General features: G+C 38.7%; 2 protein-coding genes across 2 annotated transcripts; both read left to right on the top strand.

Moving 5' to 3' along the window:
• Positions 1-2,178: 2,178 nt before the first annotated feature.
• LOC122082064 lies at positions 2,179-3,156 on the top strand. The gene has a single exon (XM_042649560.1). It carries the CDS (start codon positions 2,179-2,181, stop codon positions 3,154-3,156), a length of 978 nt encoding a protein of 325 aa, XP_042505494.1.
• A 4,092-nt stretch (positions 3,157-7,248) lies between these two features.
• Positions 7,249-8,746, top strand: LOC122082063 (protein NRT1/ PTR FAMILY 6.2-like). Its single transcript, XM_042649559.1, has 3 exons — positions 7,249-7,441; positions 7,673-7,977; positions 8,495-8,746. Exons 1-3 carry the CDS (start codon positions 7,249-7,251, stop codon positions 8,744-8,746), a joined length of 750 nt encoding a protein of 249 aa, XP_042505493.1.
• Positions 8,747-19,057: the final 10,311 nt, after the last annotated feature.

Below are 19,057 nucleotides of genomic sequence, written 5' to 3'. Positions count from 1 at the left end.
AAAAAACATAGAAAAAAAAAAAACTTCAGCCGAACCTGGTGGAAAAACGAGAGAGAGAGAGAGAGAGAGAGAGAAGAACCTTAGCACGGCAAAACTCGCCGGCGACTGTCCTGTTTATCTTGGCTGGAACTCATCTGAACCTTTGGTAGAGGAGAGAAGGAGAATGAAATGGTAAAAAAGTAAAGAGGGGTATTTTGGGATAATGAAAATGGGTAACTTACCAGTGTTTTACTCATAAGGGCAAAAACGTCATTTCAAAGCATTTTGTAACACTGACTGACGGCAGGGGGTCCGAGTCCAATTTGGTGAAAGAGAGGGGGTGTCCCTATAATATTGGCATTCTCCAGGGGGTGGCGTTGTAAATTACCCTTATTTATACCCTTAGGTAACCGACCAGCCACGAAGAAATGCTTGACAGCCCTGCAAAAGTCTGTCTCCACTATCTCCCAGCATTTTCTAAAAATGCTACCTGGAAATCCGTCAGGGCCAGGCTAGCTTGCAGGGTCCAGATCCCAGACTACTTGTTTTATCTTTTCCCTACTTGGAACCTTTTCCAAACCCTTAATATCTTCCTCATTCAGCACCCTGGGGATATCATCTAGCAGCTCATTGTGATGTACAATCAGAGAAGCCTTATGAAACTTCTGGAAATAGTCAGAAACATAGGACGCTATTCCTTATTGATTTGAAACCCACATTCCATCCTCCTTTTTTAAAGAGGTGATCTAATTTTTTCTCACCTCATCTTGACAGAAAAGTGAAAGAATTTTGAATTACAATCTCCTTCCTTCATCCATCTGAGTTTTGCCTTCTCTGACCACAAATTTTCCTGCATATGGCCAGCTTTCAACAAGGCCGTCTTAGCATCGGCCTCCTTATTAAATAATTCATCAGACATTCCATCCACCTCTGTCATGCCCTGAACATTTTTAAGGTTCAGCTTAGCCTTTTCCATTGCATCATTCAGATTCAGGAAAGTAGACCTAGCCCAGGCTCTAAGCTTCTCCTTTACCCTCTTTAATTTTTGAGCAAGCACATATATAGGGTCCCCATGGTGCTATTATCCCTACCCATATTCTATTTGCCGATGACGTATTTATCTTCTCAAATGCATCCATCAGGTATGTTAAAAATCTCCATATTTTTCTCTCTAAACACCAAAGCTTCTCCGGCCAGAAAATAAATTTAGACAAAAGCAAGCTTTTCTTGGGATCTATTCCTGCCCCTAGAAAGCAAGCCATTGCAGAAGAGCTTGGTATCTCCATTTGTAACTTCCCCACCCGCTATTTGGGGGTCGAGATCTCTAAGGGAAGGGTGAAAAAGGAGTCGCTAATCCCCATTCTGGATAATATTAAAGGGCGGCTAGCAGGATGGAAAGGAAAGATTTTGTCCATGGCTGGACGAGTGGAATTGGTCCGCTCTGTGATCTTGGGAATGATGAACCATAGTTCAGCCGTATATTGGTGGCCTTCATCTCTTATTGCAACAATGGAGAGGTGGATGAAGAACTTCATCTGGACAGGTGAGATTGATACTGCAAAAAAAATATCAGTCAGATGGGATCTGTGTTGTAGGCCTAAGGATGAAGGTGGGTTGGGGCTGCGAAGGCTCAGAGACATAAACAAAGCCATGCTTTGTAATATGGTCTAGAGGGTCAAGCATGAGAAATCCTTAGCATGCAAATTTTTAAGGGTGAGATTCCTGAGGGGTGATGGATCCTTCAGAAAGTCCTATAAGCCTTCCTCGATTTGGCCTGGCTTTCGGAAGATGTGGGAGTTCGTGGCCTCCAAAGAAGTCTGGATGATTGGGAATGGGCAAAGCATTAATTTCTGGTCGGATAAATGGTTGGGCGGAAAATCCATCCTAGAGCTAGTTGGCCTGGAGGGAGAGTCGAGTCTTCACTGCAAGGGAAAGGTCAGTGACTTCATTGACAATTTCAAATGGAAATTGCCAAATGCTATCTCCCCTTTGCTGCATGATATTTTTGAGAAAATTCGAACTGTTAAAATTCCCTCTTATACCTGTGAAGATATGTGCCTATGGAGTCTATCTTCTGATGGGATTTTCAACTCTAATTCTGCCTAGGAAGATATTAGGATCCGCAACTCGAAAGTACCATAGTTCTCTCTCATTTGGGGTAAAAAGGTGCAGCCTAGGGTGTCTATCTTTGGTTGGAGAATGGTGCATGACATTCTCCCTACAGATGATGTTGTTCAGAAGAGGGGCATAGCCCTTGTCTCTAAATGCAGCTTATGTGGAATGGAGGCTGAGACAACGGCTCATATATTCCTTCAATGCTCCTACTCGGAGGATATATGGCTCTTTTTTTGTGGGTGCTTCAATGTGTCATGGAAGAAAGCTGGAACCATGCCTGATTTCCTCAAATGGTGGAAAAGAAAACACAAATCTGTTTGCTGTAAAGATGCGTGGATCATGGGGTTACTAACATTGGCTGATCATATTTGGTGCGAAAGAAATAGTAGAAGGCATGATGGTAAGGCAATACCGGCAAGACACCTGAAGCAGATGATTCTAAAGTATATTCAATCCGCTAAACCAAGCACCAAAGGTGAAGTTAAGACAACAACTGATCTCATTTGTTGCAGGAAGCTTGGTATTCCGATTCAGCATTTTCCCCCTCAATCGATCTTAGAGGTTTTCTGGTGTAGGCCCGATGTAAATTGGATTAAATTGAATTTTGACGGAAGCTCAAGGGGCAACCCAGGTCACGCAAGAGCAGGCGGGATTTTTCGTGATCACAGGGGAGGCATTCTTGAATCCTATAAAATTTTTATGGGAGTCTCGGAAGTCTTTGAAGCTGAAGTCAAAGGCCTTATGGTGGGGCTGATGCGAGCTCGGGAGTTGGGCATTACATGTCTGTGGGTGGAGACGGATTCTAGTGCAGTTGCAATCTCTATCCAGCAAAAGAAAATTCTATGGTTTGCATTGCAGAGATGGATCTTCCTGCAACCATATTTAGAGAGTATCACATGGAAAATAACTCACAACTTCAGAGAAGCGAACTCAATTGCCGACTACCTGGTAAGAGATGCGGCGAAGACAGGGATATCAGCCACAAATATCGATTTCCCTGCCCACATAAAGGATCTTATCAGAAGAGATTCCGAGGGCAGGCCAAACTATAGATTTGATTAGTGCGCTTCTCTTTCCTCTGCTGATGGCAATGCCGAAGGTGGGGGTCAGGGAATCGATTTTATTTTTGCTTTAATCTATTTTTTCAGCTTGATGTAGCTATTTTATTTTTTCCCACTTTTCTTCATTTTAATAGAATGATTTTCTAGCGAAAAAAAAAAAGAATATTCCAAGCCTCCCCAACCTCTGGAACAAACTTTTCATTTTCCATCCAGAAGCAATGAAAACGAAAAGGGATATTTTGAGGTTTTGGGACATCACCAGAAGTAATTAATAATGGAGCATGATCAGAGACAGAGGCTAGGAGAACTCGTTGCTTCACATTCTTAAACTCGTCCAACCATTTCTCAGTATAGAAATTGCGATTAAGAACTGCTGCCACATTGCCCCTCCTTCTATTGTTAGACCATGTATACTTTTTTCCTTGAGAAGGAATAGAAAGCAGTAAACATGCATCTATCATGGCCTAGAATTCCACTGCCGATCCAAGAAGCACCAAGGCCTCTTTTTTCATGAGAGACCAGAGTAGCATTGAAATCTCCAATGACTGACCAGGGAATTTACGCATTCACCTGGAGCTCCAATTCTAACCACAAGCTACGATGAATTATTTTAAAAGAGCTTGCATGAACAAAGGATAATCCCACATTTTTCCCATTCCAGTCAAAGACTACTAATATATGCTGCTCAAACAATGCAGTAACCACTGGACGCTTGAGTCCAAATTTCCAAATCACCCATAAATTAGGGACTTTCTCTACCCTTTTATTATGAATAAATCCACCTCATACCCTATCTTACTGAATATAAGACCAGGAAATTTACATACATGTACCATCGGTTCAACCAAGCACACCACATCTGGAGAATGCTCCTTCAATATCAAGTGTAAGGTGTAAATTCTTGCAACCTTCCTTACCCCCCTTATATTCCAAAACATGACCTGCATTGATCATTGTTTGGAAGGATGACGTTTGTCAGACTTCTTGGCCTGACCTACTGTTTTCTTCTTTTGCTTACCACCTATACCTAGACTGGTTGCTTCCTTTTCATGAGACACTACCACTTTATCCACCATCATCACTTCCAAATGCACAACTGAGATCACAGCCCTCAAGCAATCCACCTCTGGTAACGAGGAGATAACATGATCCACCCCAAATTCCACTCTTGCTCGTTGAGCACGAGATGTCTCTGCACCATCAGACCGTAAGCCCTGATTTCCTCCTTGCATTCTCATTTGAGATGGGTACCTTGCCACTGGAAGGGAGATGTCACCCACCGACCTGTTCTCTCCCTTGCCCAATCGGACCTGGTACTCTATTTGGGTCGGAATCACTTTTGGTTTTGGGTCAGATTCACAATCCGAACCCATATTTGACACAAACACCTCACTTACCATATTTTGTGGAACTGAATCAATGCTAATTTCCTTTCCTTCTTCAATCAGGCTTTGAATGGAGGATTCCAAAATTATTTGGATATTCCCCCCTTCATTTGGATTATTTGAATTTTGAAATATTGGATTTGATATGGGATTAGGCACAGTCAGCTGAGGAGATTGCCTCCTATTAGGAAACTCTTCCACCGAGTCGACCACATCCATGTTGACTCCATCTTCAACATATGTCGCTCCAGGAATTTTTGCGGAAACCTCCATTTTCTTCTGCTTACAATTGGACAACAGGTGACCAACTCGCTTACAAAAACCACAACACTCGATGTTATCCTCATAGATAACTTTTTGGCGGAATCCATACACCTGAGAAGTGCCTGGCTCAAGTCTCTCCACTTGGACTTCTTCCACCCTCACTGAATCAGAGATATCAATCTCCACCAAGACTCTAGCAAAATAACCCAAAAGACCTTGTTTTGTTCACCTATCCAGAGCTACTGGGTGCCCTACTGCCTTAGCAATAGACAGAAGGACGTTTTCATGCCAGTATTCAAGAGGAAGATTTGGAAAACGAATCCAGATAAGCTTCGTGAAGACTAGCTTCTCATGTATATTAAAATCAGGCTTCCAGTATTGGAAGCGAATTATCTGATCTCCCACCCTCATGGGGCTCCTCCTCCATACCGCAGCCTTGTCTCCTTCGCATTGAAATTGGAAGATCACATACCCCCTTCCCAGTGGGTGCATAATCACCCCTTGACTCAAATTCCACTTTACCCAAGCTTCCTCTCTCAGTGCATCTAAAGAGATTAAACGAAAGTTAACCCTTCTGATTAAAGCAAATTGAAAGATTTGCCTTTTTGATTCATAATCTTGCTGAGGAATCACTATCCGCCGAATGTTCTCTGCTTGAATGGGTTCCGGCAGCGTATCTATCACCGGCCAAGAGGAGTTTCCCAGAGCCTTAGCATAGGATCTCCACTGACTAGTACCTTTCTGTCTGATATCCGGTAGAGAAGCACCAGGACCCCGATCCAAGGACTCCCTTGCACCCCCATCCTCATCCTCCACCGCTGTCGAGCCATTGCCTGCCAAATCTCCAGACTCTCTCTCTCCTGACATTGCTTCCAACCCACATCACAAAAGGCAGGTGATGATCTCTCTCTCTCTCTCTCTCTCTCTCTCTCATTCTTATTCTTATTCTGTGGCAGTGAAGATAATTTTGTTATTTTATGGTTTCAGCCACCATTGAGGTTGTTCTTTTTCTCAAAGTTATGTTACATTATTTTCGTTACCAAAAAAAAAAAATGTTAGGTTATTTTCTATAAAAGTATTATAAATCAAAGGGAGAGGCTTCTCGCAGTGTCGTGAACCCACCAATGGGAGACGAACACAGGTTCATTTGATAGAGAGAGAGAAATGTTGGGGTTACCTCCTCTGTCAACCCAAACGATCATTGCCTAAAACTAAATATTGAGACATTATTTCCTTGGTTCCCTAGTCTAGTCTGGTCCAGTCTAGTCCAATCCGAGGGTCATTATTGGTGTTGCCCTTCTTTCACTCATCTCCAGCGACCTTCAGAAGTACGCTTGCCTTCAATGTATCCTCTTACGTAGAGCATATTCTCTCGTGTATATCCATGCACGTACACATTTATAGTGCTTGATAGCATGGTTTTAGTGCATGGTATCGGATTGGATATCAATCATCTAAAAAAGGAATATGGTATCAGCATCGATTGGTATTGGATAGAAATACCCCTGATTTTCTTAAAAAAAGTCAAGTACCACTGGGTCCATACTGTTCAACCGATATGGTGTTGGCCAGGTATCGGGTATCAACCATCTGAAAAAGTAATATGGTATTAACATCGATTGGTATTGGATAGAAATGCCCCTGATTTTCTTAAAAAAAAGTCAAATACCATTGGGTACTTACCGTTCATCCGATACAATATTGACCAGATATCAAGAGAAGATACAGATTCTTTCTTTATTTATTTGTATTTTTAATGCCATGTTAGTTGTTAATTTTTTCAGTTTCTTTATTTTTGTCAATTGAAAAATTCAGAACATAATAAGACTGGTTCCAAAATGGTTGAAATCAAATCACTATATGCCTCCATTGATGAATATAGCTAGCTAGGCCCTTTAATTAAAAGAAAAAAAAATTAAACTGATCGATGGTTTGCACTAACATGGACCCAACAGTTGGACTTAAGGAACAATTGAAATTTTTGGTGGTTAATTTATTGTAGCTACTTTATTTGTTTTTTAATTAATTAAAAATAATGACATATTTACACTTCTTTGCAGAGGAAAAAAAAAGGAGTCCAAAAGTTACTTATGCAATATACTACAAGGGACAATCAGTTGACAAGACGAGAACTAGAGGATGGTTGTCTGCAGCTTGTATCCTAGGTATATTCCCCTCTCTTTTATCTGTGCCAACATATCCTCTTCTGGCGGTTAGAGAATATTTTCCCTTCACATACGCACTAACATTCATCATCGTCAAAATGAAAAAAAAAAAAATGTAAAAACAACTGCATAGTGTAGTTGGTGTGCTGTGGTGCGTAAACATCCCACACTTACTACCTGATAAATAAATAATAAAATAAAACAATTTTTAATACTTTATTTTACTAATGTATGAAATCTACTTGTGTAGTTGTTGAGGCATGCGAGGGGTTCACAACAATGGGAATCGCTGCCAACCTTGTGACTTATTCAACTGGGACATTGTATCTTCCAAGTGCAATTGCTGCCAAAATTGTATCGGACTTTTTTGGCGCTGGATATCTCTTGTGTTTAGTCGGCAGTTTCGTGGCAGATAGTTTCTTAGGCCGTTATTGGACAATTGCCATTTCCGCAATGATCATAGCGGTAGTAAGTACTTAATTAGAGAAGATATAGTTCCTAAGGAGTTTGGATCTGCTACTCGTGCGATCACCTAATCATATATGTGAGCATCCAACCCTTGTCTCATTCCCTACCATTACAAAGGTGAAGAGGGTTATACTTGAAAACAAAAGAGACAGGTGTTTGATGCTCATATGTACGAGCAGCTAATAAAGCATTAATTAATTAATGTGGTAAAACCCAATTATGAATGGTGCCGCAGGTGCTGCCATTTTATCAATCTCATGCGCAATGCCATCACTACAACCACCCCCTTGCCTGCTTAACAGTAGTACGTGCATACCGGCCAATGGCCTCCAAGTTGGAATTCTGAATCTTGCTTTATACGTTATCGCAATTGGACAAGGTGGACTTAAAGCCAATGTCTCAGGATTTGGAACTGATCAATTCGATGAGAATGATAACAAGGAAAAAACAAAGATGGATTACTTCTTCCGTAGATTTTATTTCTGCATCAGCCTTGGAACTATACTTAGTGTCACACTGGGAATAGGTGTGCAAGACTATGTGAGCCGAGGCTGGGGATACGGCCTTTGCTGTTTCGCATTCTTCTTTGGAACACTTCTATATATGTTGCGGACTAGAAAATACAGGTATAGAAACTGTGTGGGAAGCCCCATCGTTCAAGTTCTCAACGTTTTGGTGGCTGTTCTAAGGAAGAGAAAACTCGTGTGTCCTACCGATGTCAATGTCGATACCTTATATAATGACTCTACTGAGATTTCTCCGAGAACCCATCATACAGACCAACTTCAGTAAGTACATATGAAGCAATCTATACTATTTTCTTTATCATCATCTCTAATAACATGACAGTCAACAAGGGGGTCAGTATGGGCCCGTGGGACTAGTTAGGCCGAACGCCTGGATACCCGTCGTTAGCAAAAAAAAAAGATAGTCAACAAGAAAGATTAATTTTTTTGGGGTCAAATTTATGTTCCATTTGCAAGATCATGCTAACACTAGCTACCATTCCTTTTTGGGGCTTTTTGTCAGCACCTTTATAGTGTCTATAATCACCCAGGTGACTGGAACTCAGGTTGGCACTGGATGGCTAACTAGCAACATAAACTATGGGAAATTATACTATTTCTATGCTCTACTGGCAGTGTTAAGCTTCATAAACTTGATATTCTACATTCTTTGTGCCCTATGGTATGTGAGAACAATGAAAAATGCTACACAAATTGAGAGCATCGTTACAAGTTCTGATGAGGAAGAAAAACATGATATGCAGATGAAGGGCACCCTTACAACTTCTGCAGAGGAAGATTAAGATCATGAATGATACCTTAGCAACACATGTTTTTATTTATTTATTTATTTTAATTTTTTTGGATTGATATATCTCTATGTCTTTGAATGTATATTTTTAGTTAAAATAGTAGTTTCTTTGGTTGTTGCTATTTGCTATTACAGTGCGCTTGTAAATGATCTTACTAAATTGGGAACCATTTGTTGCCACCAAAGTGTATGGTTAATTAAGAAGATGTAACTCTCATTTTATTTCCCTTGTCTTATTATCTTTTTATTTTTTGGGTGCAATTACCAAAAGTAATTTAATGCAAGGATTAAGAAGGGTTTTAAAAATTTTAAAGTTATTATTTACAATGATTAATGTAGTTTTAATGTGAAATGAAAGATTTTACCGTCATTATAAGAAAAACAAAAAAGTGTTATACTGAAAAAGTAAAAAATTAAAGTTATAATCTTGTTGTACCTCCCATTCGTCCATGAACCCTCGTAGTAATCCTAACTTTTCAATGTTTCATTATGCTATATAGAAAGCTCCGTGTATACTAAACCTTGATGTATTAACTGTTATGTAACACAACTAGAATATCTTCAACATAAAGAAATGGATCAAAGGGGTACTCCATTTGAACCTCCCTCCCTCCTTGGCTGCAACACGCACTTCACCAATAATGACTTTGGTTGCCGTTCTTGATGCCTAACTTCCTTCTGTTCCACTTATATTTAAGTTACTTCTAGGTTAGATTTTGAATCTGTAAAAGGACTATATATAGCCTCATGAGGGATATATGCCATGTGCACTAGACTACAAGATTCCAATCCTACTACGTCCTTGAAGAGTTTTTTTTTGCTAGAAGGGAAGATTGTATTAAGATAAGGAAAAACTGAAAAAGAATTTACAAAGCAAGATGGGAGCCTCCACCTTCGGCATTGCCATTAGTAGAGGCTCACAACTGCTAACTCAAGACAGTAATAAATCTAAAGCGGAGCCGCCCATCTATATCCGATTGCAACTCATTTGATATGTGAAGAGGCAGCTGCATATCATTACAGTCTAACCCTGTCTTTGCTGCGTCCTTAGCTAGGAAATCTGCAATTGGGTTTGCTTCTCTAAAGCAGTGGGAGATCTTCCACTCAATGGAGTTCAAATATCCTAGAAGATGAGACCAATCCTGAAGCACAAACCAAGGGATTAGCCTATGGTGAAAAAGTAAGACAGACGCAGAGGAGTCTGACTCGATCCAGAGGTTCTTGATGTTTATTTCTCGAGCAATGTTCAGCCCCTTGATAATGCTCCAAATTTCTGCTGAGAAGCTAGTAGAAATTCCCCCAAAAAATTTAAAGCACAGAATCTTCCTTCCTTCATGGTCTTTGAAGATCCCACAGCCTCCTGATCGCCCCAGGTGCCATAGAGAGTATCCATCAACATTAAGTTTCATCTAGTATCTCGAAGGCTTACACCAAAGCACATCCAAAATGGATTAAGTTATCTATGAAGATAATGCAAAGTTGAAGCGTCTGCAGATAAATAGATCTTCAGCGGTTTTGGGAATGAATTTCATTATGCTACAAATAAAGCTCAACTCCCCTCTAATGGCGCGAATGATTGTAGCATTGTTTCTCTGAATTCCTTCAAACCGCCTCTTGTTTCTTTCAAACCAGATGGCATCAGTGACAGAGAGCAATCCGATCTCCCAGGCATCTCTCAGAGACCACTCTTTTTCCTTTATTTCTCCACCAACCAATTAAATCAGCCACTGAGTTTTTGCTCACCCAAATCACGTTAAACATCTCCAGAGTTCCTTTCCAAACCTCCATTGAGAACGGGCAGTCCAAAAGAGGTGAGAAAATGATTAAGAGCGAGAGCCGCAAACGTCGCATCTTGAGGAAAGATGGATCCCTTTGACTTGAATTAACTCATCGGTAGGCAGCTTCCCATGGATACAGCGCCAACCCAAAAGGGATAGCCTAGGAGGAATCTTCTTATGCCAGATCAGCCCATCCCAAGAAACCTGCAAAGAGCGAACTCGAAGACTGTCCCAAGCAGACTTCACAATGAACTTACCCATGGGATCAAGGCTCCACAGACACCGATCCTCCATCGCATAGGAGGGGAGATTAATAGCCTTAATAGACTTGAAAGCTTTCTGTAGCAAAGCAGAGTCCACCTGGGGAAGCGACCAATGACCTTAATCAATGAAATCCACCACAGAATGTTTAAGATTTGAGAATACCTCCATGCTAAGACCCGAGGAGTCGATAATCGATGAGGGACTCCACTAGCTATTTCTCCAAAAATCAATGCTCTTTCTATCTCCAATAAACCATTTTTCATTTTCAATTACGAACTGCCAGAGTCTCCTCACTCCAGGTCAGATAGAAGAGCTTTTGTGGCCTCTTTTAAATTCACCAGATCCAGAGAGGATTCTAGCTCTAATGAGCCTGCTTAGATGAGTGTCATCATGCTTGATCTTCCATGCTAGCTTAGCAATAAGGGCTTTATTTATGTCCTGAAGTCTTCTCAATCCAAGGCCTCCCTCCTTCTTAGGCTTGCATACCTGGTCCCATCTCACAGTGATGGCTTTAGTCGAATCAATCTCTCCTGTCCAGATGAAATTTCTCATCCAATTTTCTAGGCATTTAATTATAGTAGCAGGCCACCAATAAATTGAGAAACTGTGAAGAGGGATACCAGCGATAACAGATTTGACAAGCTCAACTCGACCCACCATGGAAATGAGCTTTCCTTTCCAACCATGTCCTTGAAGAGTTGTTCATGCAAGGACTTGCGCTCAAACGACTGCAGCCCGCCAGCCCTATGCAGCCTTATGTTTATTCCTATATCTATTTCAAATGTATTTGATCTTTTATGAGAAGTTTATCAAGATTTTCGTGCCATAGTGGGTAGCTAGCTGAATCCAAATTGAAATGTTTTCCTATTTCTTATCCTTATATATGCGTAGCCAACGATGAGTGATAGAACGAATTTGTAAATAGGAAGGCAGCGATATAATTTCATGTGAGAAATAGAGAAATACATTGAAAAGGTGCCAACATATCCTTCCCTACTGGTTCATCAGAGAACCTTTACCCGTTACATTAGCACTCATCATCAAAGTGAATTTCTGGAAGGAAAAAAAAAACTCATTTCCGTAACTATTATAACGCTAGTAAGTATTAGTAAAAGCAGAGAAGATAGGGAGTCATCCCTATGATTAGTATTTTCTTTTTTTTCTTTTTTTCTTTTTTTCTTTTTTTGGATAAAAGGATACTTTGAATTAAAGGAAAAACATATGAGAATAGTACAGAACCAGGACAATACACCAGGAAAAACAAAAGCATCAACAATAATTCACTAGGTCCACCAACCCCACTTTCGACATTGTCATCAACAGGAGAGGAATCTAGGAGGAAGTAAAAACAGAAAAAACACTGCACCAGACTTAATCCATCCTATACCAAGGACGACCATATATGCATCTCAAATTGAAAAATGTCATAAGGTCTTATTATTTTTCGTTGCTAAATCAAAAAGAAGTGATCATCAGACCGGTAAGGGGTGTCAAAATCCAACCCGAATTGAGTAGATTGACCGGAACTAACCAAAATCAAATTTTCCAAACCAACTAAAAACAAAATCAAACAAAAACCCCATAACCAAACCAATAGGAAGGTAAGAAACGAAAAATAAATAAATAAATAAATAAATTTTATTATTACTTTTTTAAGCACTTGAATACTTGTATGTAAACATCAAAACTGAATCAGATAGAAATTGGTATTGAACGATAATAACCTTGCAAGAAAAAAAAAATGACAAAACCTAGTGTGAACTGGAAAAATTTTGAACTTCAGCTTAATGGTTTGGTTCGGTGTGGTCTTGTACAAACCAAGACTGGATTGAATCGATTAATTGACACCCTTAAGTAGAGATGTAAATGGAATGAAATTGAACCTCATACATCATTTTCCAAATTCATTTCCGATTAAAATAACTCTATATGAATTGATATCCAATAGATATTTCAATTGAGTATCCTATATTGTATTTGTCAGGGAATCAAATATCTTATTTTATTTATTATATAAATAAAATCATCGTGGAATAATGTACAAATTTTATTTACTTGATGAGAATACAAATAAGGTTGAATATTTTTTTTAGATGCTTTTTTTTTTTTTTTTTTTTTTTTTACAACTACCCTTATCTAATTTGTACATGAAGTATCGGCTATGTTTCCTCCATATCATATGGTTACAAAAATTAAACTGAATATTCTTTTAGGTAATGTTTTATTTGTAAAGGGGATAATTATTTTAGATTTGCAACTTTAAAAAATAAATAAATAAATCTGGCGAACATTCCTTTTTTCCTTCATCACAGACTAAGAAAAAACTTAGTCAAAGTTCTTTAGGTTGAAAGAATTTGATAATTTAAAATTGGTCCCATTAAAGTTTAAAAGGTCAAGCTGAGCCTATATAAGATAGAGTAAAATGGTCAAGCCATGTAGAATTCCAAGCAAAAATGAACCACACGACAAAGATTTACACCCCTGGATCCTAGATACATTGACATAATATTCTCTTGACATGATATCTGAATCCCACAATAATTATATTTAAATTAAATACCTAGATTCCACAATTTTATTTTATTTTATTTTTATTTGATAATTACAATAGTCATATTTATGTATATTAAAAAAAAAGGCATACCTAATGCATGAAACTCCAATCATTGTAGAGATTTGAGGACGAGTAGATATGTACACAACCTTAACCCTTGCTTATCAAAGAGGTTGTTTCCTGATTTGAATCCATGATCATCAACCACCAAGTTACAATGGAGCAACCCTACCATTGCATCGAAGCCCACCCTCTAACATTAGAAAAGCTTTGATAGTAAGGAGCCTAATTAGTTTGGTTTTTTTTTTTGCATAAAAAAAATACTAAATTTGTTTTTTTCCACAGAGAATTTCTCGTCAATGACATAAGGACACATTATATATTACTTAGACAAGTACAAAGTTTAATTGTCAAGGAAATAGCTTTGATTCATCCTAGGCCAGTGCTAAGGTCACAGGGACTGTCTACTCTCTTCTTAGCTAAGAGAGTGTTTCGGACCCAAAACCCACTTCCACACTTATTAAAGGCAATTTAGAAATCAGAGGAAAAAAGATATTTTGTAAGGATAGTTACAAAGAATAAAGTTCCATACTAGAGCTTCTAATCAAATATGAAACATGCAACATTAAGACGCACAGGTCAACCATCCCAAGATCCCTAATTTTTATTTTATTTGTTAAGATACTTGTTCTTAACCATTGTGATATCTATAAATACAGTGGCCAAGAGGTTCTATCGGAGGCCAGAAAAGAGAGAGTCGGCGAAATGATGGGAGAGACTCTTCGCGAATACAAGAGAGAGAAAAAAGGTAAAGCGTAGGAAGGCTGTGGGTGTTCTTCAATTACTGGGTGAGACAAAAGGCAGGTGATGATCTCTCTCTCTCTCTCTCATTCTTATTCTGTGGTAGTGAAGATAAAGTGTTATTTTATGGTTGCAGCCCATTGTTATCTTATGGTTGCAGCCACCATTGAGGTTCATCTTTTTGTCAAAGTTATGTTATGTTACATTATTTTCGTTACTAAAAAAATATATATACTATTATAAAAGCATGTACTCAAGCTTCCCTTTGGGTCTCTTGATGATGTTAGTGCCTGGCATCTGATCCCGTCGGGTTCGTTCTCGATCGCCTCTGCTTGGGAGGCCATTAGGAGGAAAGCTCCATCAGTGCACAGGTGCTTGGTGATTTGGTGCAAAAGCCTCCCCCCTAGGTACTCCACACTGGGCTGGCATCTTGCTCATGAGCGGCTCCCTACGAATGATGTGTTGTTAGAAAAAAGGGGGTTCATATGGCATCGAAATGCTCTCTTTGTAACTGTGCGGAGGAAAGCATGGAGCATATATTTCTTAATAACCCCTACTCGGTGGAGATTTGGGAAAAATTGACTCAGTGCTTTAGGATTGGTTGTCTGCACAGTAGTCAGTGGAAGACTTCTTAAAATGGTAGAAGAGGAAGACGAGATGCACTAACATAAAATCCCTTGGTTGATGGGATTCTCTATTGCTGCAGGCCATATATGGAGGGAGAGAAATAGTAGATGATATGAAGGAAAAGCGAGACCTGCGAATTATTCTTTTGAATATATTTGTAAGGAAATTAGTCTCTGTGCAGGTAGTTACAAGGGTGAGGTGAAATCTGTCTCTGATATCCTTTGTTGCAGGAACTTGGGGCTAACTATTGAGAACCCCAGAGTCCATCCGCCTTTGGAAGTTCAATGGACAAACCCTCATCAAATTGGGTGAAAGCCAATGTCGATGGCAGCTCTCTGGGAAACCTTGGCTGGGCAGGGGTGGGTGGTATTATTTGTGATAGTGATGGCGAAGTCTGCAATACTTTCAGTTTATTCTTGGGCATAAAGAAGATTTATGAGGCTGAGTTTGAGGCTGTGATGGAAGGAATTCTAATGGAGAAATCCATGGAGGCTAGGGGTCTGTGGATGGAATTGGATTCGGCTGCAGTGGTATCGACAAAAATGGATTTTCGCCCTTCCATTTTTAGAGTCTATACCTTGGAAAATCTATCACTGCTTCCGCGAGGCAAATCCCATAGCAAACTATCTTGCGAAGAAGGCGTCAAAGTCAAGGATCCATGATCACTCGGTGATCTTCCCGAGGCATATTCAGATTGACTTGGAGAATGATGCTATGGATAGGCATAGATTTTGATTTTGCTAGGGTGCTGTTTGCTTTCTTTGCTGATGGCCATGCCGAAGGTGGAGTTAGTAAGTTGCTCTAGTGGTTTCTGCCTTGTCCGTGTTTTGTCTTTGACATATTTTTGTTTCCTTCTTTTTCAATAAAATCATCTTTTAACAAAAAAAAAAAAAATGCATGTACTCATTCTTCGTGGCTAAACTTTTCTTGGAATATTTTGGCCCATTTTTTATTTAAATACCTTGTCTTCTACATTGTCCATTTTCTTTATTTTTTTGGTACCCTTTGTTTTTTCTTTTATATAATTAAATATTTTTCTAAAAATTTAGTTCCTTTATTGGTGTGAAATCTCATGCCCCCTTCTACCAAAAAAATAAAAAAATCTCACGATCTCCTTTTTTTACTCACTCTCTCACTTTCCTTTTCGGGCCCTTCTTCCTAAAAAACTCTCTCTCTCTCTCTCTCTCTCTCTCTCTCTCTCTCTCTCTCTCTCTCTCTCTCGCTCTCTCTCTCTCCTTTTTCCATTTCCTTTCAAATTATTTCCCTCCTTTCTCACGTTCTTATTTTTTATTTTTGGTTAGACTCCTCTCTCACCTTCCAGTCTCTTTTTGTGAAATATCTTTTTTATATACTTTTTCTATTTATTCATTATCCTTTATCTTTCCTCAATCTATATTTTGTTATATTCCCTCCCCCAAATACTTTCCTAATTAATGATTAATCTCTACCCAAAAAAAATTCCTTTCCTAATTTCTTTTAGTTTCCTTATTAATAAAAACTCTTTGAAAAATCTTATTTCCAAACTTTTATTACAATATTGCAGCAACTAACAAAAGAGAATTAGACTTAAACAAAACAGGGTGGTGAAAGGCTTGGAAGCGGATGAGAGTAGGGGAAGCCGTTCGAAATGCACTGGTCCTCTCTTGAGTCCTGAGTCCTGATCTCGATCCTCTGAACCCATGATCCCTTGATACTCATCTCTTTCTCTCCTTAGGTAGTCTTTGGAATATTTGTCATGGAATCAACTTGCTGTTCTTCTTCAAGTAGTAGCAGTTATATCATATATCGCCTGAAAGCTAAAAACATTTCATATATTAGATTTCTTATTGCCTTAGAGAAGCTTAAAGGGTTCTGGCCATGTAGATAGCAGTGGCATCAGTTTGGATGTGTCTATTAATTTAGATATCATTATTTTCTTCAAAAGTCAGGGTAAATTACTGCTAGGGTACTCAATGTTTGATAAAAAACTACGTATGGATATCTCAAGTTTGAAAAATTATGTGAGGTTTCTTATTAGTTGGTACTTTTCTAAAGATTGACTGTGAGCTTCTCAAAGGACTGCTTTGCTTTGCTCAAAACCCAGCTGCAAGATTGGAAGGAAAAAGAATGTGTTCTTTGGATCAGTCAATGTCCTGACCTGCACTACCAAAGGCAGGTGCCGTAAAGTTTTTTACAATGTTGGGATATCATATACCAAAGTTTTCTGGGTTCTGAATCAAATTTTGTTCACTCTTATGCTGCTAATTGTATTGAGAAGCTTTTGCTAATCAAAGACATGTTGAAAGGCTTAGTAATGATTCTTTCTGCGCTAAGTGAGAAACTCTTTAATGCTTTTAGTTTTTTAGAATCTGAACATTAACCTTATATAATAAAGTGTATGATGCGGGTTCTGGGAGCTTACACTACTGCGTTGGATCTCATTTGTTTGAGATTACGAAAGGCCGAAGAACCCCATTTTCAATCATTGTTTATTTGAGGTGGTATCATGTTTGATCTCAAATTCTATCGAGTACCATGCTCTATTTTAGAATTGGATGACAACCTTGCATCAATCGTCAATATCATCTTGAAGGTGATCTTTTCTGAAAAAAAATTGTAATCATGAATTTTGTAATGTTAATAAGTATGTTTAGTATTGATGGTTAATTGATAAGGACAATGTACAATAAAACCCATGTCATTTTTCCTATTCCCTAGCCTGGGAATGCAATGCATGAACTTGGATGTGTCCTATTACAAAATAATTGGGACGCCTTAAAAGAATCAAACTATATCTAACATATTAAACACCAATAAATATACTAGAAATATAAACTCTCGAAATCAAAGTGATTAATTTGTATGGGTAAAATGGTCTTATGGTTTTGGATTGGTCCAATCAAGGTTGCTTGTGTTCGTTTTACAGTTTTTTAATCAATTTGGAATTGAACTTTCTCAATTCACAACCAAATTAAATCGAAGATTAATAGTCAAAACCATAACGATTGACTGTCATTATGCATCTTAATGACATAGTGAAATTGACCCTTGAGCTGAGCAACTAAGGGTCACATTTCCCTTTTCTTCTTGTTGGGCTGTTGGTCTAAGACTTTCCATATCAAAGTTGTCTCCTTTACCAAAAAAAAAATTGGATGGTTCCCATCTTGCCTCTCGTACCCTACATAAAAGGAGAAGCTTTGGATATGGGATTGGGTCTCAAAACAGAAATTCTATCTAACTTTAAACTATATTCAATACCAGTTTTTTTTTTTGGGTAAAATCTTCAACATCAGTTCTGTAAAAACAAATGTTGGATGGATCTTCTTGTCGGCCTAATGTGGGGTTATAAAAGTATAGCTACATAAGACTATAGAATGTAGAATTGAGAGTTTAGCCAAAGTATGAATAAGATTATTGTTCAGGTTGATGCAATCAAGTCTTGGCCTGAAAATCCCAGCCCATGACCTGTCCGGGCTAGGGCAGGCTCGGGTTGGCCAGGTCATATTGACACTGCTACAACTATGCTTCATATGGATTAAACTCTATGATCGGTATTTCATATGATTTTTTTTATTAACTTCCACCCATTTTACATCGAAACAAATCAGTCTGGTATTATTCTGCCTCTTGTCTTTCCAAATTCTAGATAGCATGTTTTAGGCTGTTTGTAGAAGAGAGAGTTGTTGACTATAACCCCTTACCTAAACAAGTATGGTACGTCGGTTACTTACACATGCTAGACTTCAATGAATTTTTAGAACTACGTAGTTGTGGAAACAATGATGCTTTTCCTTTAATGTCTTTGTTTCTTTGTTCTCCATCAGCTTCTACTTGAACTAACATAATTATTCATGCTGTGCATTTTAATGACATTCATTGATTTTTTAAGTTTATCATCCACCGGGATGTAGAGAGTTAGATGACTATTGGGGATGTTGTAATGGAGCTGGTGATGTTTTTGGGTCCTCTATCGATTGCTTTTCTTTTAGGGCTTGTAATAGGATGATCATGCAAGCCAAAATGGGCGAAATTTTGGGGGGGAAATAAGCTGGATTTTTCTGTGTTAAATCCCTCTTCATTGTTACCATCGTCAATCGCCTTTCTTTTTTACCACATCATTTGGTTTTGTCTCCATGCCTAAAAGCCTTAATTCCTTGAAGCCACATTTGCCCAATGCATTTCATGGATCTCTGATTATGGGGTGGAGAAGGAGGCCTTCTTTGTGCCGGCAGTTGAAAGTCTCATCTGTAGGTCTGCTGAATTTGTCGTCCTTCTGTTCAGTTTTTTTTTTTTTTTTTTT

Source organism: Macadamia integrifolia, chromosome 6 (genome assembly GCF_013358625.1).
Source record: "Macadamia integrifolia cultivar HAES 741 chromosome 6, SCU_Mint_v3, whole genome shotgun sequence".
Lineage (NCBI taxonomy): Eukaryota > Viridiplantae > Streptophyta > Magnoliopsida > Proteales > Proteaceae > Macadamia > Macadamia integrifolia.
This window is presented reverse-complemented; position numbering and strand designations above follow the sequence as displayed.